The sequence below is a fragment of the Fundulus heteroclitus genome, chromosome 21, assembly GCF_011125445.2.
Source record: "Fundulus heteroclitus isolate FHET01 chromosome 21, MU-UCD_Fhet_4.1, whole genome shotgun sequence".
In the NCBI taxonomy this organism is placed as follows: Eukaryota; Metazoa; Chordata; class Actinopteri; order Cyprinodontiformes; family Fundulidae; genus Fundulus; species Fundulus heteroclitus.
The window spans coordinates 39,121,255-39,140,141 of record NC_046381.1 but is presented as its reverse complement, the minus strand read 5'-3'; the positions used below and the strand labels follow the sequence as shown (position 1 = coordinate 39,140,141).

The 18,887-nt window shown below is 40.2% G+C and overlaps 1 protein-coding gene across 14 annotated transcripts in view; it reads right to left on the bottom strand.

The window, feature by feature from the left end:
* Positions 1-18,887, bottom strand: part of LOC118556197 (TRAF2 and NCK-interacting protein kinase-like) — a 78,024-nt gene that overhangs the window by 4,974 nt on the left and 54,163 nt on the right. For 6 of the 14 annotated variants that reach the window (XM_036124904.1, XM_036124908.1, XM_036124910.1 and 3 more), the window contains 14 exons: positions 17,704-17,810; positions 17,490-17,605; positions 16,061-16,152; positions 15,888-15,911; positions 11,625-11,633; positions 7,926-8,107; positions 7,673-7,787; positions 7,082-7,219; positions 4,870-4,978; positions 3,064-3,246; positions 2,841-2,984; positions 2,453-2,587; positions 2,224-2,324; positions 1,086-1,235 (listed from right to left, as the gene is read on the bottom strand). In XM_036124904.1, coding sequence (XP_035980797.1) covers positions 1,086-1,235; positions 2,224-2,324; positions 2,453-2,587; positions 2,841-2,984; positions 3,064-3,246; positions 4,870-4,978; positions 7,082-7,219; positions 7,673-7,787; positions 7,926-8,107; positions 11,625-11,633; positions 15,888-15,911; positions 16,061-16,152; positions 17,490-17,605; positions 17,704-17,810 — 1,605 coding nt within the window. The remainder of the gene's footprint in view (positions 1-1,085; positions 1,236-2,223; positions 2,325-2,452; positions 2,588-2,840; positions 2,985-3,063; positions 3,247-4,869; positions 4,979-7,081; positions 7,220-7,672; positions 7,788-7,925; positions 8,108-11,624; positions 11,634-15,887; positions 15,912-16,060; positions 16,153-17,489; positions 17,606-17,703; positions 17,811-18,887) is intronic. The other 8 variants (XM_036124905.1, XM_036124916.1, XM_036124914.1 and 5 more) reach the window with 4 other exon arrangements.

The following is an 18,887-nucleotide window of genomic DNA, read 5'->3' as shown; positions in this document are numbered from 1 at the left end:
CCAATACTCCAATTTTCAAATACTCTAAACTTTATTCACTTCTAGAGACACGTTTTAGAGGAGATGTATCAGCACTTATATAGATGTTTTAGGCTACTATTTGTAGTTTATTTTTCACACTATAAATGATAGGAATATACACAATAATTGGTAAACATATGCATAACATTTTACCTTTATCATGTTTTGTTGCATTACAACTACAAACTACAATGCGTGTTGTCAGGATGCGTGTCTCAGCAAGACAGACCAAAACAAAGACCATAACTATGAAGTGGCAAGTAAATAACATGTGGTTTTAAAGCATTTCTGGGTTTGTCTGCTGTGTTCTTAGGTCTTCATGCTGCTGTTTTTTTTAATCATTGTTCTCTAATGTTCTCTAAAGAACCTCTAAGACCAGAAACAGAACAGCTACATTAATATGGAGGTTAAACTAAACGCAGCTTGACTCTGTTCACTGTAGAAAAACTGGTTGAGTTTTAATTTATTGGGTGGTATTGAAAATTAAAAGTATATTTATCATTTTCCTTCCACTACTTGTGTTGATCTCTTACAAAAGAAAATTCCATAAATGTGGTAAAGTTTAATGAATAATTGGGTCAGGAGCTGTTTATGTTGGGGACACGTCGTCGTGATGTGGGCAAGGCTGGTCCCCACAATGTGCAAATACCAGAACACACACACACACATCCTTGTTTTAAATACTTATTCAGGACTTCGTCTTGACTTCCATTGACTTCCATTCATTTTAAACTTTTCTATGGGCTAACTTAAACGTAATTGACATCTTAGTGCTAAACCTTACCACACGCATCCTCGTTTAAAATACAAAGTGAGGACCGGGCCTTGACTTCAAGACTTCCATTCATTTTCAATCCTTTCTATGGCCTCACCCTGAAAGTATCCTAAACCTAATTGACACCTTAGTTGTAAATCTAACCCCTAGCCCCCAAAAAAGCGAGGACCGAAAAAAAAGGTCCTCACTTTACATCAAAGTCCCCACTTCACAAGCGCATAAAATGTTCTCAATCAGCTGCAAATACAAGTACAAACAAACACACACGCGTGTGCTTCCTCTCACTTACATGTGAGGGGATGTAGATGTCGTAGGGGTTTCCAGAATCCACATCAATCACATGGAAACCAACAGTGGAGCCATAGATGACCTTTAACCTTTGGCCCTCCTCCACAGTTAAATCCACCAGCAGGGGGCGATGTTGCAGATCTGTAAAAGACTGACAGGCAGAGAGGAGAGTGAGTGGTTAAAGGACCAAACTTCAGCCATGAATACCTGTGGAACTCTTTTCAGACGGTATTTGCAGAGTGTTGGTAAAAGATGACCTAGTAACCTTAAACATGACCTTCCATGGCTCCCTGGATATCAGAGAATAGACTTTAAAATCCTTCTGTTAGTCTATAAATCCCTGAATTAGCACCTAAATACATCACAGACTTGTTATCAGTGCATCAACCCTCCAGACCACTCAGGTCTTCTGGCTCCAGCCTGCTCTGCAGAACCAGAACCAGAACCAGAACCAGACATGGAGAAGCAGCATTTAGTTCATATGCTCCACTGATCTGGAACAAACTCCTAGAAAACTGAAAAAGTGCTGAAAGCCTGAGTTCTTTTAAATCAAGATTAAAAACACATTTGTTCAGTATTGCCTTCGACTGTTCTAGTTAAACTGTTTTAGTTCAACTTTGTAGTCCAACTATTTTTAAAAATTTATTTTAGTTTCCATTTTCCCATGTTTTTTTTTTGTTATTTTGTTTTTCTAAATTTTAATCCAACTTGCTTTTATTCTGTTTTATTTTCCTATATTTTAATCATGTAAAGCACTTTATATTGTCTTTGTACTGAAATGTGCTATACTAATAAATTTGCCTTGCCTTGGTAAAGCTACCGGTTAGACTGGTCGGAACAAGTATTTAAAATACATATCAAACTATTGCAGGTGTGTTGTCTGCCTGACGCTAACATTATGCATCAGAAAAAAATGCATAGAAATGTATTGAAGGAACGCTAGATATGAGATAAGTAGAGAGGTAGTTGTCCTGCAATCCAAAAGTTGTGGGTTGGATTTATGTTTTCAGTAAATTAAAGTGGTCGGTATGAATAGAAAGACTCTTGATAATTTCAGTCTATTTAGGGGTTGCTGGTTCTTCCTCCTCTACAACAATGATAACTATTTGCTGCAGCCTTCAGCATCCTGCTATTATTACCTTAAAGGCCATAAATTTATGGTAAGGTTTTGGTGCCCAGGCGTAGATTTCCACCGAGTTCTTCAGAGCAATCACCAGGAATTTAATCCTCTCGTACTTTACTGCAGAAAAAAAAAATATATATAGAAAAACATGTCAGACATGAAAAAAGCAGTGTTTGAATCGTCTAATTCTAACAGTTTTAACTGTAACGAACAGTGTTTAATGTGTTTATATGCTGACAACATACCGACTTTATAGTGCACACAGCCCTCCAGTTCCCCCACTGTGATCCAGCCCTGTTTCTTCTCCACCTCCGGGTCGTTGTGTAATATCCTGTTCCTCAGCCAGGACAGGTAGTAAACGCGCAGCTTGTTCTTCTTCCCTGCAGGTGAGGAAATTAGAGCCTTATTTCCTTTTTTTACTTATCTTTTGGAACTCTGCAGCTCTTCCAGAGTATATGCAACCACAATACCAAGAAGAGTCCTGGTAAAGTCGTCATTGTAGGAACTATCAAGATTCCTACCAGGTAAGGAAAGGATTGACGTGGGCATATCATGATCAACTGATGAATTATTGTCTGACATCATCTGTTAAAAACATATTTGATAGCTGAGGTTCAAGGCAGGTCAACCGACCTGAGATGGTGACCAGGACATTCAGTCCCTCCAGGACGTCCATCTGTTGGAAGCGCCTCCGATTGATCAGGTTGTAAACTTTGCCTTGGCCGCTGCGGTCCAGCAGCATCAGGCCGTTCTCCGTCCCCACCAGCAGATTCACTCCTGGAAAACATGCAAACCTGTGATTTCCTGCAGCCACACGGACGTCTGAGTATCCGCGAGGCGTGCGCTGCCGTCTCACCCCAGAGAGCTGCGCAGAGGATCTCAGAGTTGAAGCGCTTCTTGTATTTCCGGATCTCGGGCGTGTCGCTGTGCGGTCGGATGTTGGTGGGGTTCACGTTGACCACCGAGATCTTCCTGGCCTCGTTCAGCCTCGCCTGCTCCTGTTCCTGCTCCTGTTTCAGCAGCTCGTCAGCAAACAGAGCTGCAGCACCGCAGACAAACCAAGGAAAGATGTCATCAGATGGAAACGTATCTTCAGAGCTGCTTTCATTCGTCTCTTTAGCTCAGCAGTAGAAAATTATGAAGTACGGAACCCATTTTGATTGTTTTTCTTATCAATAAGACAACAATCTACAGTAATTTCACTTTTCATACAGTTATGTGTAACTGTGACAAATACTATGTTAAAAAGTCTTTGTATTTAGAAACCTTAGAACAAAAGCACCTTGTAAATTTATCTCTAACAGGTTTTTGGCTCTATTATAAGTTTATGGACCTAATTTGTAAAAGTCTGAATCAGCGACGCTCCAGTTCAGGGGTTCCCAAAGTGGGGAACCCCTGAACTGCATGGAGTTTGCATGTTCTCCCCGTGCATTCGTCAGTCCTCTCCGGGTACTCCGGCTTCCTTCAACAGTTCAAAAAGATGAGTGCTAGGTTAACTGGTCTCTAAACCAGGGATGGACAACTTCCATGATAAAGAGGGCCACATTTTTTTCAGCACGACCATTGGAGGGCCACATGATCACGCACTTCAAATAATTGGATATGAAAGACGCTACAAATTATTCTCAATAAGAACAAATTTTAGATGAATTTATATCTGTATATTTACTGCACCAACATATAACTATTTTCTGCATATAAATGCATTTTAATATGTCCTTAAGCAAAAGACAAACTGTTTGCTTTAAAAAAAATTGCAAAAAAGGAATTTAAACTCCTCCATATCAATGCATTCAGGAGCATGGGACATTTCAAATTTACAAGGAAAGAGGCATAAAACGGAACAGAACCCAAACAATAATGTGTCTATCCAGAAACTGTGTGGGCTTTCTTACAATACTGAATGCTCTATAATTGTATTTCTGTTATTTTTTGATTATGCACATCTGTTAGCTTTTTATTCTGAAAAATCTAATGTCCCATGCTCCTGAATGCACCATTGCTTTCTGACGCTTGCGAATGCATCACACTGGTCTGTGAACGCGGTGCTGTGTAGCAAAAAAAAAAAAAAAAAATCCCCATGTCCATACTTCTTCCCATTTTGTCTGAAAAATGTGACTTTCTCGGTCAAGTTTTCCCTTTATGCCATGGCCATGGCCAGGGCTCTTGACTTTCTTCCTCGCTGTTGCAAAGCGGCCCGTGCCCGCTATTGTTTGGATACGGTGCGCCCTCTATCGGTCAAAAGTATAATTACATTATTATTATTATTATTATTATTATTATTATTATTATTATTATTATTATTATTATTATAAAATTATGATTGATCTATTCGCGGGCCGCACTGCGTGATGACGAGGGCCGTGTGCGGCCCCCGGGCCGCCAGTTGCCCATCCCTGCTCTATACTGTCTTAGGTATGACTGTGTGTGTCCACAGTGTGTCTGTGTTGCCCCATGAGGCACAGGTAACATGTCCAGGGTTCTTCCTGCCTCTCACTCAATGATTACTGTATTAACAGACAACCCGACATGAATAAACAGGTACAGACGACGATGGTTTCTCCTTGAGAAAATCTTGATGTGGGCCCAGTTGGCAGTGAGAAAATCTGCATCGTCTCCATGGAGGAGTCGAGGATGAAGCCGGTGGGACGGAGGGACGTACCTGCAGCAGAGTTTTTCTCGTCGTCTTCAGTCGGCGAGGTCCCGTACACCCTCGGATCAACAAACGGCGTGAAGGAAGCCTTGGAGCCGCCGCTGCCTCCCATCCCGTACTGCAGAGCACAGAAACAGGTCTCATTATCCTCAAAATAAAGGAAACACAGGTTTGGATCTTTGACAGTTTTCCGACTGTTGTGTCACTGGAAGGAACACTAATGCTTCCTTTATTTAGTGAAAACTTGACAGAAACAGGGGGGGAACTTCCTGGTTCAGAGGCTGGATAACTGAGAGATGGAGGGAAGGAAGGAAAGGATATGGACCATAATTAAACCAGACAAAGCAGGCACTGCAAAAAGGGAACTAAAAGATTTCAAATTTTGTTGAAATCAGTGCATTTTCCTTCCATCTGCCAATGGAGTAAGATTTTTGCACATAAAATAGCAACAATTCATCTCAATCATCTTATTTCAGGTGCAGGATTTGTAATTATCTTATTTTAGGGGTAAAATACTCATTCCATTGGCAAATAGTCTTATTTAGCTCCTCAAATCAAGGAAAAATACACTGATTTCAAGAAAATCTTTCTTAGTTTTAGTTCCCTTTTTGCAGAGTGAAATTCATAATATGATGCTGCAGTTCCTGTTACAGAGGACTGACTCTATTTAATACATAAACCCTTTTTAAAGACTTGGCTCTAAAATATGTACGAATCATGCAAATGTCTGCTGGTGGAATAAGGTTAACATCCTAATGTCAGCAGGAAGCTACATTGACATATAATCATGAAAGAAGAGGAATATTATTACTATAACTGTCCCAGAAACGTGTTAAACGGTGGTACAGGAGCTCCCTCTTGTGGCACACAGTGGAAATGTTGTCTAATTAACAAGGATTATAACCAACACATCCTAAACATACAAGCTGTTCACATCGTTTTATTGGGCGGTCAGTTGGGTTCAACCCAGCTTTGACTGAACGTTTAATGATGGAGTTTATTTAGCTGGAAGCTCCGCCATGTTGGCTGCTAGGGACCTGGATGAGCCTCGTGGACAGATACCAGGAGCTCCACCTCTGACTCTACAGCCCTCAGTTAGCAGGTTAAAGCTTAAAGGTCATGACAGGATGGTTAGAAAAAGACTGAGCAGGTCTGGTCTGTGTGGGAGTGTTAGAGGAGGAAGTCTCTGCGCTCTACAAACAACCCGAGAACATCTGAATGAAGGACACAACATCTGGAGCAAAGTTTCCTTCACACAGATTGACCTAAAGCTGAGATGTTTGGCCCTAAAGCCCAGATTTCTGTTTGGAGGAAACCAAACGCAGAATATCAGAAACACCAGCTGCAGAGCACGGTGGTGGAGGGGTGATAATGAGGGCTTGTGCTGCAGCCACAGAACCTGGCCTCCTTGCAGATGTTGGGTCAATCAAAGTGATTTATTGGCCATTGGGTCCTGAACCCAACTTTTAAGTAGGTTCAATTAATTTTATACTCTTATTCTAGCTTTAGCTTCTTTCTGTTGTCTTCAGTCCTGATTTAGACGGCGAGGGGAAGATCTGTCTGTTTTTGGGGAACCAGAAAGATGATGAATGGACAACAGCATGATGCCACTTACACTGCAAAAACAGAACTAAAAGTAAATTAAATTTTCTTGAAATCATTGTAATTTTCCTTGATTAGAGCAGGTAAATAAGACTATTTGCCAATGGAATAAGATTTTTGCACTTTAAAATAGGAACAATTCATCTCCATCGTCTTATTCCCAGTGCAGGATGTCTAATTATGTAATTTTAGAGATGAATTGTTGCTATTTTAAAGTGCAAAAATCTAATTCTATTGGCAAATAGTCTTATGTACTTGGTCAAATCAAGACAAATACACTCATTTCAAGAAATTTTTTACTTATTTTTAGTTCCCTTTTTGCAGTGTAAGATCTCATTGGACAGAGAAATGTTATAATCAGAAATTTTAAATTTAATTCAATTACTTTGACCGAACCTTTCCTTAGAAGAGCAGATTTTTCTTTAATAGTTGTCAGAGATGTTTTAAAGTCTGAAGCCTGAGCTCACAGTGGAGGCAGGTAGCAGACACAGCGGCGCTGGTGGAGGGGGTCTGTGGGCAGGTGATGAGGTGGGGGGGGGGGGGGGGGGGGGGGGGCAGCTTGTCAGGACCAGACGGGGGGACGGAGGTTTTTCAGGGGGCCGGGATCTGCTCCACCTACTTGGACCCCAGAGGCGTGACCCAGAGGGGAGGCGCTTTGTTGCACCAAATCTGGGAGGTTGGTGTTGCCAAGGAACGGATTACCGCTGCCACGGAAACCGTTGCTGGGGGCAGAGCTCCGCCTCCGTCCCCTAAACCTCTGCAAGAAGAGAAGAGAAGGTGGGGGGGGGGGTGTGGCCCCTGAGCAGCGAGGCGACTGACAGGTGAGCCTGTGGGCTTGTTTAAGGAGGCGGGTGGGAACGATGCTGCTGGAGGCCCAACGTAAAAAACAAAACACGAGTTTCTGCATTCACAGTTTGACTTAAGGCCAATTAAACACACCCAGACTTCTGTCGCTTTTCTTTTAAATATCAACATTCAGAGCTGAATTTTGACCTCAGTTTAATTTCATGTTGTATTAACTTCACCAGAAGTCTGTTTTTAGTTGGTATTTATGACCTGGGAGTCTCTGGTAAAACAGCTGCCGCGTCTCAGCAGCGTCTAAACGAGGCCAAACTTCGCTCCACCTGGTGTTTGTGCGCCTGCACTACTGACCCGGACCCAGACGGGAACAGGAACGGTGTTTTAAGTCAGCAGCCGACGGCGGACTCACCTCTCGCATCATGAGCGTGCTGTCCTCTGAGCTGTCTCCGTACGCGTCCCCGTGGCTGTCGTTGTGACCGCCCATCACGCCGAACGACTCGTTGGTGCTCTGACTTGATGGAGGCCTGGAAGCAAAAACTCAGACCATGACTACTTTTAGTTTATTCTTTTTATTGAAATACCTGTTTCAGCTCTGGTCATTTGATCCAAGCATTAAGATTTAAAACTAAAGGAGGGGAACTGAAACTACTGAAACTACTCACATAATGCGCGGTATATCGCTGACGGCCACCGATCCGTCGTTAGAGTGGCCCTCTCCCTCCTCATCCTCACTGCTGTGGGACTCCTCGCTAGATGAAGAGTAGTCCGTGACTTTGACAGGCGGGCGGCTGGTCTCCTCTCCCTGCCGCAGTTCCCTCAGCTCTTTGGCCAGAGCAGTCAGGTCCTGTGGGACGAGGGTTCAACTCTCACTGATTCTGTTCTTTCTGTTCGCTCAGGCAGTGGTGTAGCAGGTAAACGACTAGAATTAAGCTCCCATAAAATACCGTGGCTTTGCACATTTGATGCAAGGACACCTCACTGCAAAACCAGAGCAGCTAATTTCACATCCACACCAACCTGATTAATAAACTGAAGGAAAACTGGTCAGTATAAACCTTTTACATCTCTGAGTGCAGTTTTATAAAGAAAATATCAACAGGTAGATCAGGTGCTATTAGAGACTCACTGTGTCTCTGGCTGCAGCTGCTAGAACAAGTAAAGCTGGAATGCAGTTAGTTGTACTGCATGTAATTTCCAGGAATTAACATCCTACTTTTATAAAACCTACAGGTTATTTTAACCAGGTCACTTTCCAGAGAGTTATTTTCTCAGATTTACAGGTGACTGTCCTGAGTTTACGGGTTACTTCTCAGAATTTACACGGAGCTTTGTGTAAATCCCTGGAAAGTAACATCTAAATATTTGGACTTCAAACATAGAAATTAAGCTGTAAGGTTAAAAAAACCTGATAAGTCCCGAAAACGGTAAAGTGCAAGTTTAAGAAAGTTACACACAGATTCGGTGCAGTAACCTGTAAGTATTGGAAAGTAACCCTTAATTGATTTGTGATGACAGAGAAACCATTCTGCAAATTAACCTTTAAATTAAATGAAAGGAGGTTATAATTTCCAGGATATTAACCTTTGCATTCTGGAAAGTAACATTTCAATTCATAGAAAGCAACATCTAAATCCCTAGAAAATAATCTGTGAGATTTAAAAAAGATAACAAATAAAACCCAGACAACTTGAGCAAAGTATGTTTATGTTTAAGAAGGTAACATGCAAGTTTTTGAAAATAACCTATAGGTTCCTGATGAGTTCCATAAAATAATTCAGCAAATTAACCTTTAATTTCCATTAAAGAAACTTGAAGGTCCAGTAAAAGTAACCTTACATTTCAGGTAAGTTTGAGAAAGTAATTTTTAAGTTGCCAGAAAGTAGCTCAGAATGCAAACTCTTTTTTAAAACCAAAAAAATATGAATACCTGTCAGGTTTCTCATAAATTCAGGAAAGTAACATGTCCTGTAACAACCCTGAATGGGTTCAACACCATTTTTCTGAAAAATAGCCTTTAAAGTTTATGAAAAATGTTTGTAAGCTACAGGAAATCAACCTTTTGCATTCCAGTTAAGTTTTAGAAAGCAGCCTTTAGGTTCCGGGACACCAATCTAAAAATTAATATCAGAAAAGTTCTGGAAAGTAATGTGTAGGAAAGTAGAATATAAGTTCAGAAAAGAAAAAGTAACCTGTAAACTAACTTTCAGGTTATGGGAAAGTAACCGTAGCATTTCAGTGTCAAGTTCTGGAAAGAAATATCAAGATTCCTGAAAAATAACATGTAGGTTTTTAAAATAAGTCCCGGGGAAATCATGTATAGGGTTTTAAAATAAATATCAGATAGGTTCTGCAAAATAATATGAGATTTAAGAAGGAAACTCTTGTGTTTTGGAAAGTAAGCTGTCAGAAAATTATTCTGCAACTTTAAAGTCCCTGAAAGCAACGAGTAATTTCCAACAAAGTAATCTTTAAATTGTAGGTAAAGCAACCAGTGAGTTCAGTGAAACTAACCTGTAAATTTGGGTTAAAGCAGATTGTAATAATAGCGCTACGCACCGAAATCAAAGCAAATATTTGGTTGTAAAGACATTTCTGTAAGAAGAAACCTGTCGGTTCAGGCTGAGCATCCAGCAGGCAGAAGAGCACAGAAACATGACAGATCTGGGATCACCATGCAGGTTGTTAGTTTACATTTCAGCCAGCGGTCTGAATCTCTGTCATGAGGAGGAGGGCAGCGAGCAGGAAGAGGCAGCAGAGACACGAGGGGAGTCGAACTACAGACATTCACCATGCCTCCATGTTACAGGTTACAGCTCAGATAACCTCCAGGTAGCATTTCACATCCAGCAGCCACAGAGAAATCAACTGAGATGCAACAACCGTCTCATAGTGTGATGAGTCTGTCGCCATGTTGCAGCAGGATTTAGATCAGACAGCAGATACTCAATTTCTTCTAAAATATAACCAGAAATTTAATAAAGCAGCAGGCTTTATTCAATTATCTGAATGCACTGAACCTAATATCTTAGAGCGAATACTTTGTCCTAAAACCTGGGTTAAATAAAGGGAATTGTAAATATCTCAGTAAATTGGTATATACAGTGTAAATATGCAAAAAACAAAAAACAAACACCAGAATGGCAAAATAAAGATGTAAGAAAAATTACAATTTCCTTATTGAAACATATCTTAATATGTTTTAATCCATTTTATGAATCTAAATCGACTGAAAAAAAAAAGACTGAAATCAAGCAGTGCAATAAAACGTTACAGAAAATGTAAATTACTATATGCAATAGAATTACGGTTAATATTTAATAAAAAAAATTTTAAACTTTTTATTATTTAGTCTGTTTTATTTTATAATAAAATGTATTGCAACGTTTGGTGAAAACCAAAAAGCCATATGCTATTTATTTTCCTTAGACTTCTTATTGTTTAATCAATTATTAATTTTGACATATTAGCTCCCAGAAAATGTATTATGTAGAATTTTCTTATTTCTTTACATTATCTCTACTTAATAATCCAATTTGTAAAAATTACAGAAAAAACGTTTAAAATGACCATGAATAATAAAAAAATCAGGTAGAAACTAAAATCTTAAATCCTGCAAAATGCTAATTATGATGAAAAAATTATAAGAATGAAAATCCATTTTTTTTGTTAACCGTAAACACAAATTAATAAATTAATCCATACATAATTGACAAGGAAGGAGTTTGTGTGACCTTCATTTATATAACAGCTGAATTAAACCAATCTAATTTAATAGTCCATTTTTTATATTAACTTAATTTACTTAAACATATTAGCATTAAAACTGGATTAAATTGAAAGTAATTTAATAAAGAAATGAAAATAAATTGGATTTTATGTAACTGAATTTTGGAAAACTACAGCAAACATGCTTAAATCAGAGCCTTTCGAGAATTTGCAGAGGCATACGGCAAAACAAGATTAATTATATTCTTAAAAGCAAAATTAATAACCTAACCTTAATAATTATTGTTTTTGTAAAAGAAAGGAAACAAACAAATAAGTTATAGAAATGCAGGCATCAAAAACTAGATTTTATATTTTTCCCCAGATTCCTTATGATTCACATCTGGATTTTTAATGAAATACGTGTGAATGTCTTAACGAACATCTCAATAACGAGGTTAACAGATGTAACCATAATGAGAACGCCTGGAGCAACATGGCGGTCGAACCGACACATCATCACAGCAGAAAAACAGAAGCAACCAGAGAAATATCCGGTCTTTCACAGCAGGGATGCTGAGAGGCAGGAGGTGGACGAAGTGGGGGAGACTTTGGTGAGGGGGGGGGGTGGGGGGGGGGGGGGTGAGTAATCTTACCAACTCCTCCTGATGAGAAAGAGAAGAGAGGAAGGGTAAAATGGAGGAAGAGAGAGAGAGAGAGAAAGTGTGACCGTGAAAATGAACCATGGCAGCAGAGGTGAATAAAGTGGCGTTTCCACCGAGGGAGACGACAGGAAGTCACGACTGGTACGGCGTCTGATCAGAGGTCGACTTCCTGTCTGACGAAACCTGAAAATAGTTCAGCAGCATCACTTCCCAGGGGAAGGGACGAAAGAAGAAGAAGGGATAACTGGGTGAAAAGCTGGAAGACACCGCTGGGTTCTCCTGTTGGCTCTAAATGCGCCGTGTTCTCGCGTCAGTGATAAAAAGGCAGAATGTTCTCAAAGCACGAGTGAATTTTATCCAGCAGTAAATTGACAGGAGAGAGAAATAATATATAATAATATATTATTATATTACTAGAGAGAAAACCGGGACAACCGCGCAATGCATCTGCTGTTAAACCCAGGAAAATTAACGGTACACTGCAAAAAGGGAACTAAAAGTAAGTGAAATTTTCTTGAAATCTTTGATTTGAGGAGCTAAATAAGATTATTTGCCAATGGAATGAGTATTTTTACCCCTAAAATAAGATAATTAGATATCCTGCACTGGAAATAAGATGATGGAGATGAATTGTTCCTATTTTAAGTGCAAAAATCTTATTCCATTGGCAAATAGTCTCCTTTAGCTCCTCAAATCAATGAAAAATACACTGATTTCAAGAAAATTTTACTTACTTTTAGTTCCCTTTTTGCAGTGTAGGACGTTGATCCTTGGATTTTAATACTAGAATAGGATATTTTTTGGAAATTTGGTAAGACTCATCTGCGTTTGGTAATTTGGATGGAAAGTCCCCTGAGTGGACAGCTAGCTCCAGCCCAGGGGCCCAGATCCTCCTATTTCCGGCCCTGCACCAGGTTACACAGCATTACCTTCTAAAACATTACATCATTACGTTGAATAAGAAGCAATAGGAAAGAATTCACAACACTAAATGATCCAAAACAATCTGATATAATATAAACGTCTGATTGTAATTGATCCAAGACACAGGTAACACATTTTAAATGTACAGCTACACCAAAAAAAAAAGTATTTGCGTAAAATATACAGTTAAGCTCCTAAGCAAATCCACTTAATTTGTTTGATTAAAATGTTTTTTTTTTAAATGAAATGATAAACATCTTAAAGTTAAACATTACAGAATATCAGCTGTTTGTCAGAGTAAACTGTTTATGAATGTCTGAGTTTAATCTAAAGTAAAATGCGCTGATGGTTTAGCTCTCACGTATTTTCTAAATGTGCGATATTTTAGTGCATCAACACAGGCTGCTGGTCTATTTTATAAAGGTAGGATGCTCTAATTAGGGGTTTTACGACATGCGTGACTCTAAGGGTGAAATGTTGTTCATCATTAAGTGTTAAAACTACACAGAAGTGCTAAGCTGCAGCTTAAACCCCTTCAGAGATTTATTAAGGTTATATTTAACACTAACAAACCGTTACGCATCTAAACCCAATGAAGGGGAAGCGGGGAGGGAGAAAGAGCTTTGACTAAATTCATAAAGAACTAGCCCAGGTTTTTAAATATAAATACAATAAAAATGCAGGTTTAAGCAGCTTTAAAGTTTTGTTTTCCTTTATTCTAAAACCTAAAGAGAGAGAGAAAAAAATTAGTTCTTTAAAAATGAAAACTAATTTTCCACAGTGGCTGTTTTTGTAACTTTTAAAACTTCATGTAATAGTTGTGGCCCTCATTTTAATTATCTGAGCTGAGCTCTTCAAAAAGAGAACTAAAAATAAGTAACATTGTCTTGAAATGAATGTATTTGCACTTGATTTGAGCAGGTAAATAACATTATCTGCCAATGGAATTAGTATTTTTACTCCTAAAATAAGATATTTAGATATACTGCACTTGATATAAGATGATGGAGATGAATTGTTCCTATTTTAAGTGCAAAAATCTTATTCCATTGGCAAATAGTCCTATTTACCTGCTCAAATCAATGAAAAATAGTTTTATTTTAAGAAAAAAATTCTTATTTTTAGGTCTATTTTTGCAGATAGGGCTAACTGTACCAGAGAACGTCATAGCGCTCTCACTGCAAAAATGGAACTAAAAATAAGTTACATTTTCTTGAGATGAGTGTATCTGTCCTTGATTTAAGCAGGTAAATAAGATGATTTGCCAATGGAATGAGATTTTTGCACTTAAAATAGGAACAACTCATCTCCATCGTCTTATTTAGAGGGCAGAATATCTAATTATCTTATTTTAGGGGTCGAAATACTTCCATTGGCAGATCATCTTATTTACCTGCTCAAATCAAGGACCAATATTTCAAGAAAATTTGACTTATTTTTAGTTCCGTTTTTGCAATGTTTTCGTTAAAAACTGCTGAATATCTGTGGGCCAACTACAGATTCTCAGCTAGCTTCATAGCTAGAGATCAGGCTCCTCTCCTGTGGAACCAACTCCCAGTTTTGGTCCGTGAGGCAGACACCCCGTCTACTTTTAAGACTAATCTTAAAACTTTCCTTTGTGACAAAGCTTCTAGTCAGAGTGGCTCATGTTACCCTGAGCTACCTCTATAGTTGTGCTGTGATAGGCTTAGGCTGCTGGAGGACATCAGGGTCTATTTCTCTCACTCTGCTGAGTTCTCCTACTGCTCTCCAATCTGCATTGTTTGTTGTTATTTCAGCTTTTAACTTTTTCTTCTCTCTCATTTTCTTCATAGTAGGTACACCTGGTCTGACGTTCTGTTAGCTGTGACATCATCCAGAGAAGACAGATCACCCTCTATTACCATCTACCATAGAAAGTACTCCTGGGTCAATGTGAGCTTCTGTGCTTTCTGTGTCTCTGCTCTGTCTTCTCTAACATAGAAAGTACTCCTGGGTCAATGTGAGCTTCTGAGCTTTCTGTGTCTCTGCTCTGTCTTCTCTAACATAGAAAGTACTCCTGGGTCAATGTGAGCTTCTGAGCTTTCTGTGTCTCTGCTCTGTCTTCTCTAACATAGAAAGTACTCCTGGGTCAATGTGAGCTTCTGAGCTTTCTGTGTCTCTGCTCTGTCTTCTCTAACATAGAAAGTACTCCTGGGTCAATGTGAGCTTCTGAGCTTTCTGTGTCTCTGCTCTGTCTTCTTTAACATAGAAAGTACTCCTGGGTCAATGTGAGCTTCTGAGCTTTCTGTGTCTCTGCTCTGTCTTCTCTAAGCCCCAGTGGGTGGAGGCAGATGAGCGTTCACACTGAGCCTGGTTCTGGTTCTGCTGGAGGTTCTCCTCCCTGTTAAAGGGGAGTTTTCCTCTCCACTGTCGCTTCATGCATGCTCAGTATGAGGGATTGCTGCAAAGCCATCAACAATGCAGACGACTCTCCCTGTAGCTCTACGCTTCTCCAGGAGTGAATGCTGCTTGGAGAGACTTTGAAGCAATCATCTGGTTCCCTTATATAGGACATTTTTGACCAATCTGTGTAATATGATTGATTTTGACTTTGGAAAATGCCTTAAAATTTAATTGAATTGCTTCACTCACTAACATACCTTTCATTTATATGCTGATGACTAGGGCTGTGTAAAAAAATTTGTTAATTATGAATCGATTCTCATCTTAATTCTTAATGATCGGTTCATATAAGCAAAGATCAATTTAAAAAATAATAACTTTCACTGTGAACTTAAATGTGTGAGCCGCATTGTCCACATTTAGTGTCCCTTTAGCTTAATAAAGTGTTTTTGAACTGAATAGAAATTGTTGACCAATCTGTATAATATGATTGAACTTGACTTTGTAAAGTGCCTTGAGATTACATGCTTCATGAATTGGCGCTATATAAATAAAATTGAATTGAATTTACCATGAAAGGCAACTTTATAAATGCCAAATACTTTGTTTTTATCAACATTTTGCCCTTTGGGAAGATTTCACTTTGTCAGAGAACGCCTCCATCTGCATCCTCCGCCTGTTCTGGCAGCTAAACATGAACGGAGGTCGGAGTCTGCAGAGAATCAGGCCCTGAACCGCAGCTTGAACCGTTTCCTGTCCCGAAACTCAGATTTCTACCCAGTTATGTTTCTTCTCACTCCACACATTTCCATCGAGTGTCGGGACATTATTCCTCCCCAAAAACAGGAACACGTGTGAAAGGAGTCGGCAGGAGACGCAGACGCCAGTGATGGACAGGGAGGACGGTGTGGGAAAGGAGGAGGTGGGGGGGGGGGGGGGGGGGGGGGGGGGAGGAGAGTCACTGACCTCGTCTAGAGCTTTCTTATAGCTCTGAAGGACGACAGAAGGACAGATGGAGGACAGGATGAGAGGAGAGACAGAACGGACAGTGTGGTGGTCAGCGCTGGCTTTGTGGGACACACACAGATGGACGGACGTGTCCCTGGACTAAAGGGTTAAAGGTTAAAGGTTAAACTCACTGCGGGCCTGCTGGGCCGGGTCAGCTCTCGGCTGTCGTCTTTGGCGTCGTGGGAGGAAAGCGTGGAGCCGTCAGTTTTAGCGGCCGAGTTACCTGAGAACGCAGAGGAGCGACTTTTAAAGGCAGGTTGGACAAATCCTGCAGAGAGCAGCAGGGACTGAGGCGAGGTGGAGAGTTTCTGGGAATTTAAAGACGTGTTTAATGCATAAAGCTGGCCAGACCTCAGCTTTCTGCTGATTCCTGTCTGGCTCCTGTTAGAAAAAGGCCCTCAGCGCCACAAAATAAAGGGATTTATTCTAAAAAATAAGATGTTCTGGAAGAACGTTTGGACATTTGTGTAAAAGTGATGCCAGTTTGAGGATTTGGTCTGAAGGTAGGAGATCATTTGGAGGCTTTTACAAGGAATAATTCCAGATATCAGGACTTTTTTGCAAATTGGAGACATTCAAAAATTAATTTAAATACATTTAATAAGCAGTTTTATTTAGATATAGCTCCGCCTTATTCAATAGTATAGCACATTGTTTTATTCTAGGGACATTTATGAATGTAAAACTGTAAAAAAGTGAAATAAATCAGAAAACCTGATTTATGATACAGGTAAATAATTCTCTGATCAACTGCAGAGAAACTCCCCTTAGCAAATGGAAATATATAACTGATGTTAGGAACTTGGTGCCGTTTTGTATAATTTCTAATTAAAAAGGGTAATTTGTTGCCAGAATGTTATTATTAAATCAATGCATTTGGAAAAAATATTAATTTTTTAGCTGGGATCAGGATTTTTATGGAGTCCTAAAAAAATGGTTGGGATGTTAAAATGTTAATAATACAATAAAAGCAACATTCCTGTGAGGTTGGGTACCATCTACACATCTTTTCATAGTTATTAGTTAACCAGACACAAAAAGATATCTTGCTATTTAGAGTTTTAGAGAGAGAATTGCAGTTTTCATGTGCAATAAAGATATAGTATGGGCGATTGTGAAATTGTTAAAAAGTGTATTTTTTCATTTAGAATAACTCCTTACTTAAAGCATGCAAAACATTGCCGCTTTATAAGCTCTGAGTAAGTATGAATGTCTGTGGGAATCAAAATTTTGAGTCCGATCGCCTGAATAATAAAAAAGTTACAAGGGTTTGAAAATGGTAGAAGACCCAAATTTGTCACTTTTTTGGGTAAACTGCCACCTTTGGCACTCATTTTCTCAAATACTGGCAGGAATCCCATGGAGAACTTTTTTTCCCAGCTCGAGTACGTAGTAATCCCCAAGTTAGTGGAGCGAAATCCTATTTCTAGTCTCATTTTGAGCTTCAGCCTATGGCCTAACACCTGTATTCATGTATTTATATGTATTTATAACATCTGTTATAAATGAGAGGCGGCCCACAGACGGTGCGGCCCGTCAGGAGGCGCCCCCGGCAGTCACCTCGCTCGTTGGAGCCTCCCTGGGAGCTGGGGGTGCTGGAGCTGGAGGAGCTGCCGCTGCTCGTCCTCTTCAGAGGCGTCTCCATGGAAATCTCCGTCCTCCGCAGGTCGGGGTTGCTGCGGCAACAAAAACACGGCGCCGTCTCGTTCAGTAAAGAGGAAACCGTTTGAATCCCGACGGCGAGAACACGGCAGCGTCCGTCCCGGGTTCCTACCTGGCCCGGATCAGGTGAGCTCCGGCCCGCGGGCCGAGTCCAGGACCGTTTCCAGGAGAGTTCTTCCGAACCAAAGCAGGAGAAATGGAGGTGGTCCTCTGAGGAACCTGGAAACACACAGTTTCCTTTAACGATCACAGCTTTGAGATTCATTTCAGATCATCTGTTGAGGAAATACGCTGCTGGTTGTAAAGAATTCTTTCTTTCATTGTCAGAACAGCTTTTTATTTCTCTTAAATGGTGCCATGGCGGGGAGGAGAATGCAGCGGATCCTGATGTCGGCTCCAGTTTTCTATATCATTTATTGGATCAGATGAGCAAAGTTTATAGAAATGGGTTATTTCGACAATTTAAGGATTTAAATTTAAGGACAGGGGCCAGAGTGATTAATATGAGAACCAGACACCCAGGTCTTCCTAAATCAGGTCACAAGTTTGGTCAGACGCTGCCGCGGGGCGACGACTTCAGACGATGCCGTCACTGTTTATAGAACTTCATCTAGAACTGATGAGGAGCGCTGGTTTTTCATGCTGCCTTCACCAGAAGCCTTGTGTAGCTTCTTCCTCCAACCTCATCACACAAGAGTGAATGGAGGAATAAGCAGGTCTGCTGGTGGTTCCTAGAGTCTCTAAAAGTAGAATGGGAGGCAGGTCCTTTAGCTATCAGGCTCCTCTCCTGTGGAACCAACTCCCAGTTTAGGTCCGTGAGGCAGACACCCCGTCTACTTTTAAGACTAATCTTAAAACTTTCCTTTCTGACAAAGCTTCTAGTCAGAGTGGCTCATGTTACCCTGAGCTACCTCTATAGTTATGCTGCTATAGGCTTAGGCTGCTGGAGGACATCAGGGTCTATTTCTCTCACTCTGCTGAGTTCTCCTACTGCTCTCCAATCTGCATTGTTTGTTGTTATTTCATCTTTTAACTTTTTGTTCTCTGTCATTTTTCTCTTCATAGAAGGTACACCTGGTCTGGCGTTCTGTTAGCTGTGACATCATCAGGGGAGGCAGATCATCCTCTATTACCATCTAGCATAGAAAGTACTCCTGGGTCAATGTGAGCTTCTGGGCTTTCTGTGTCTCTGCTCTGTCTTCTCTAACATAGAAAGTACTCCTGGGTCAATGTGAGCTTCTGTGCTTTCTGTGTCTCTGCTCTGTCTTCTCTACCATAGAAAGTACTCCTGGGTCA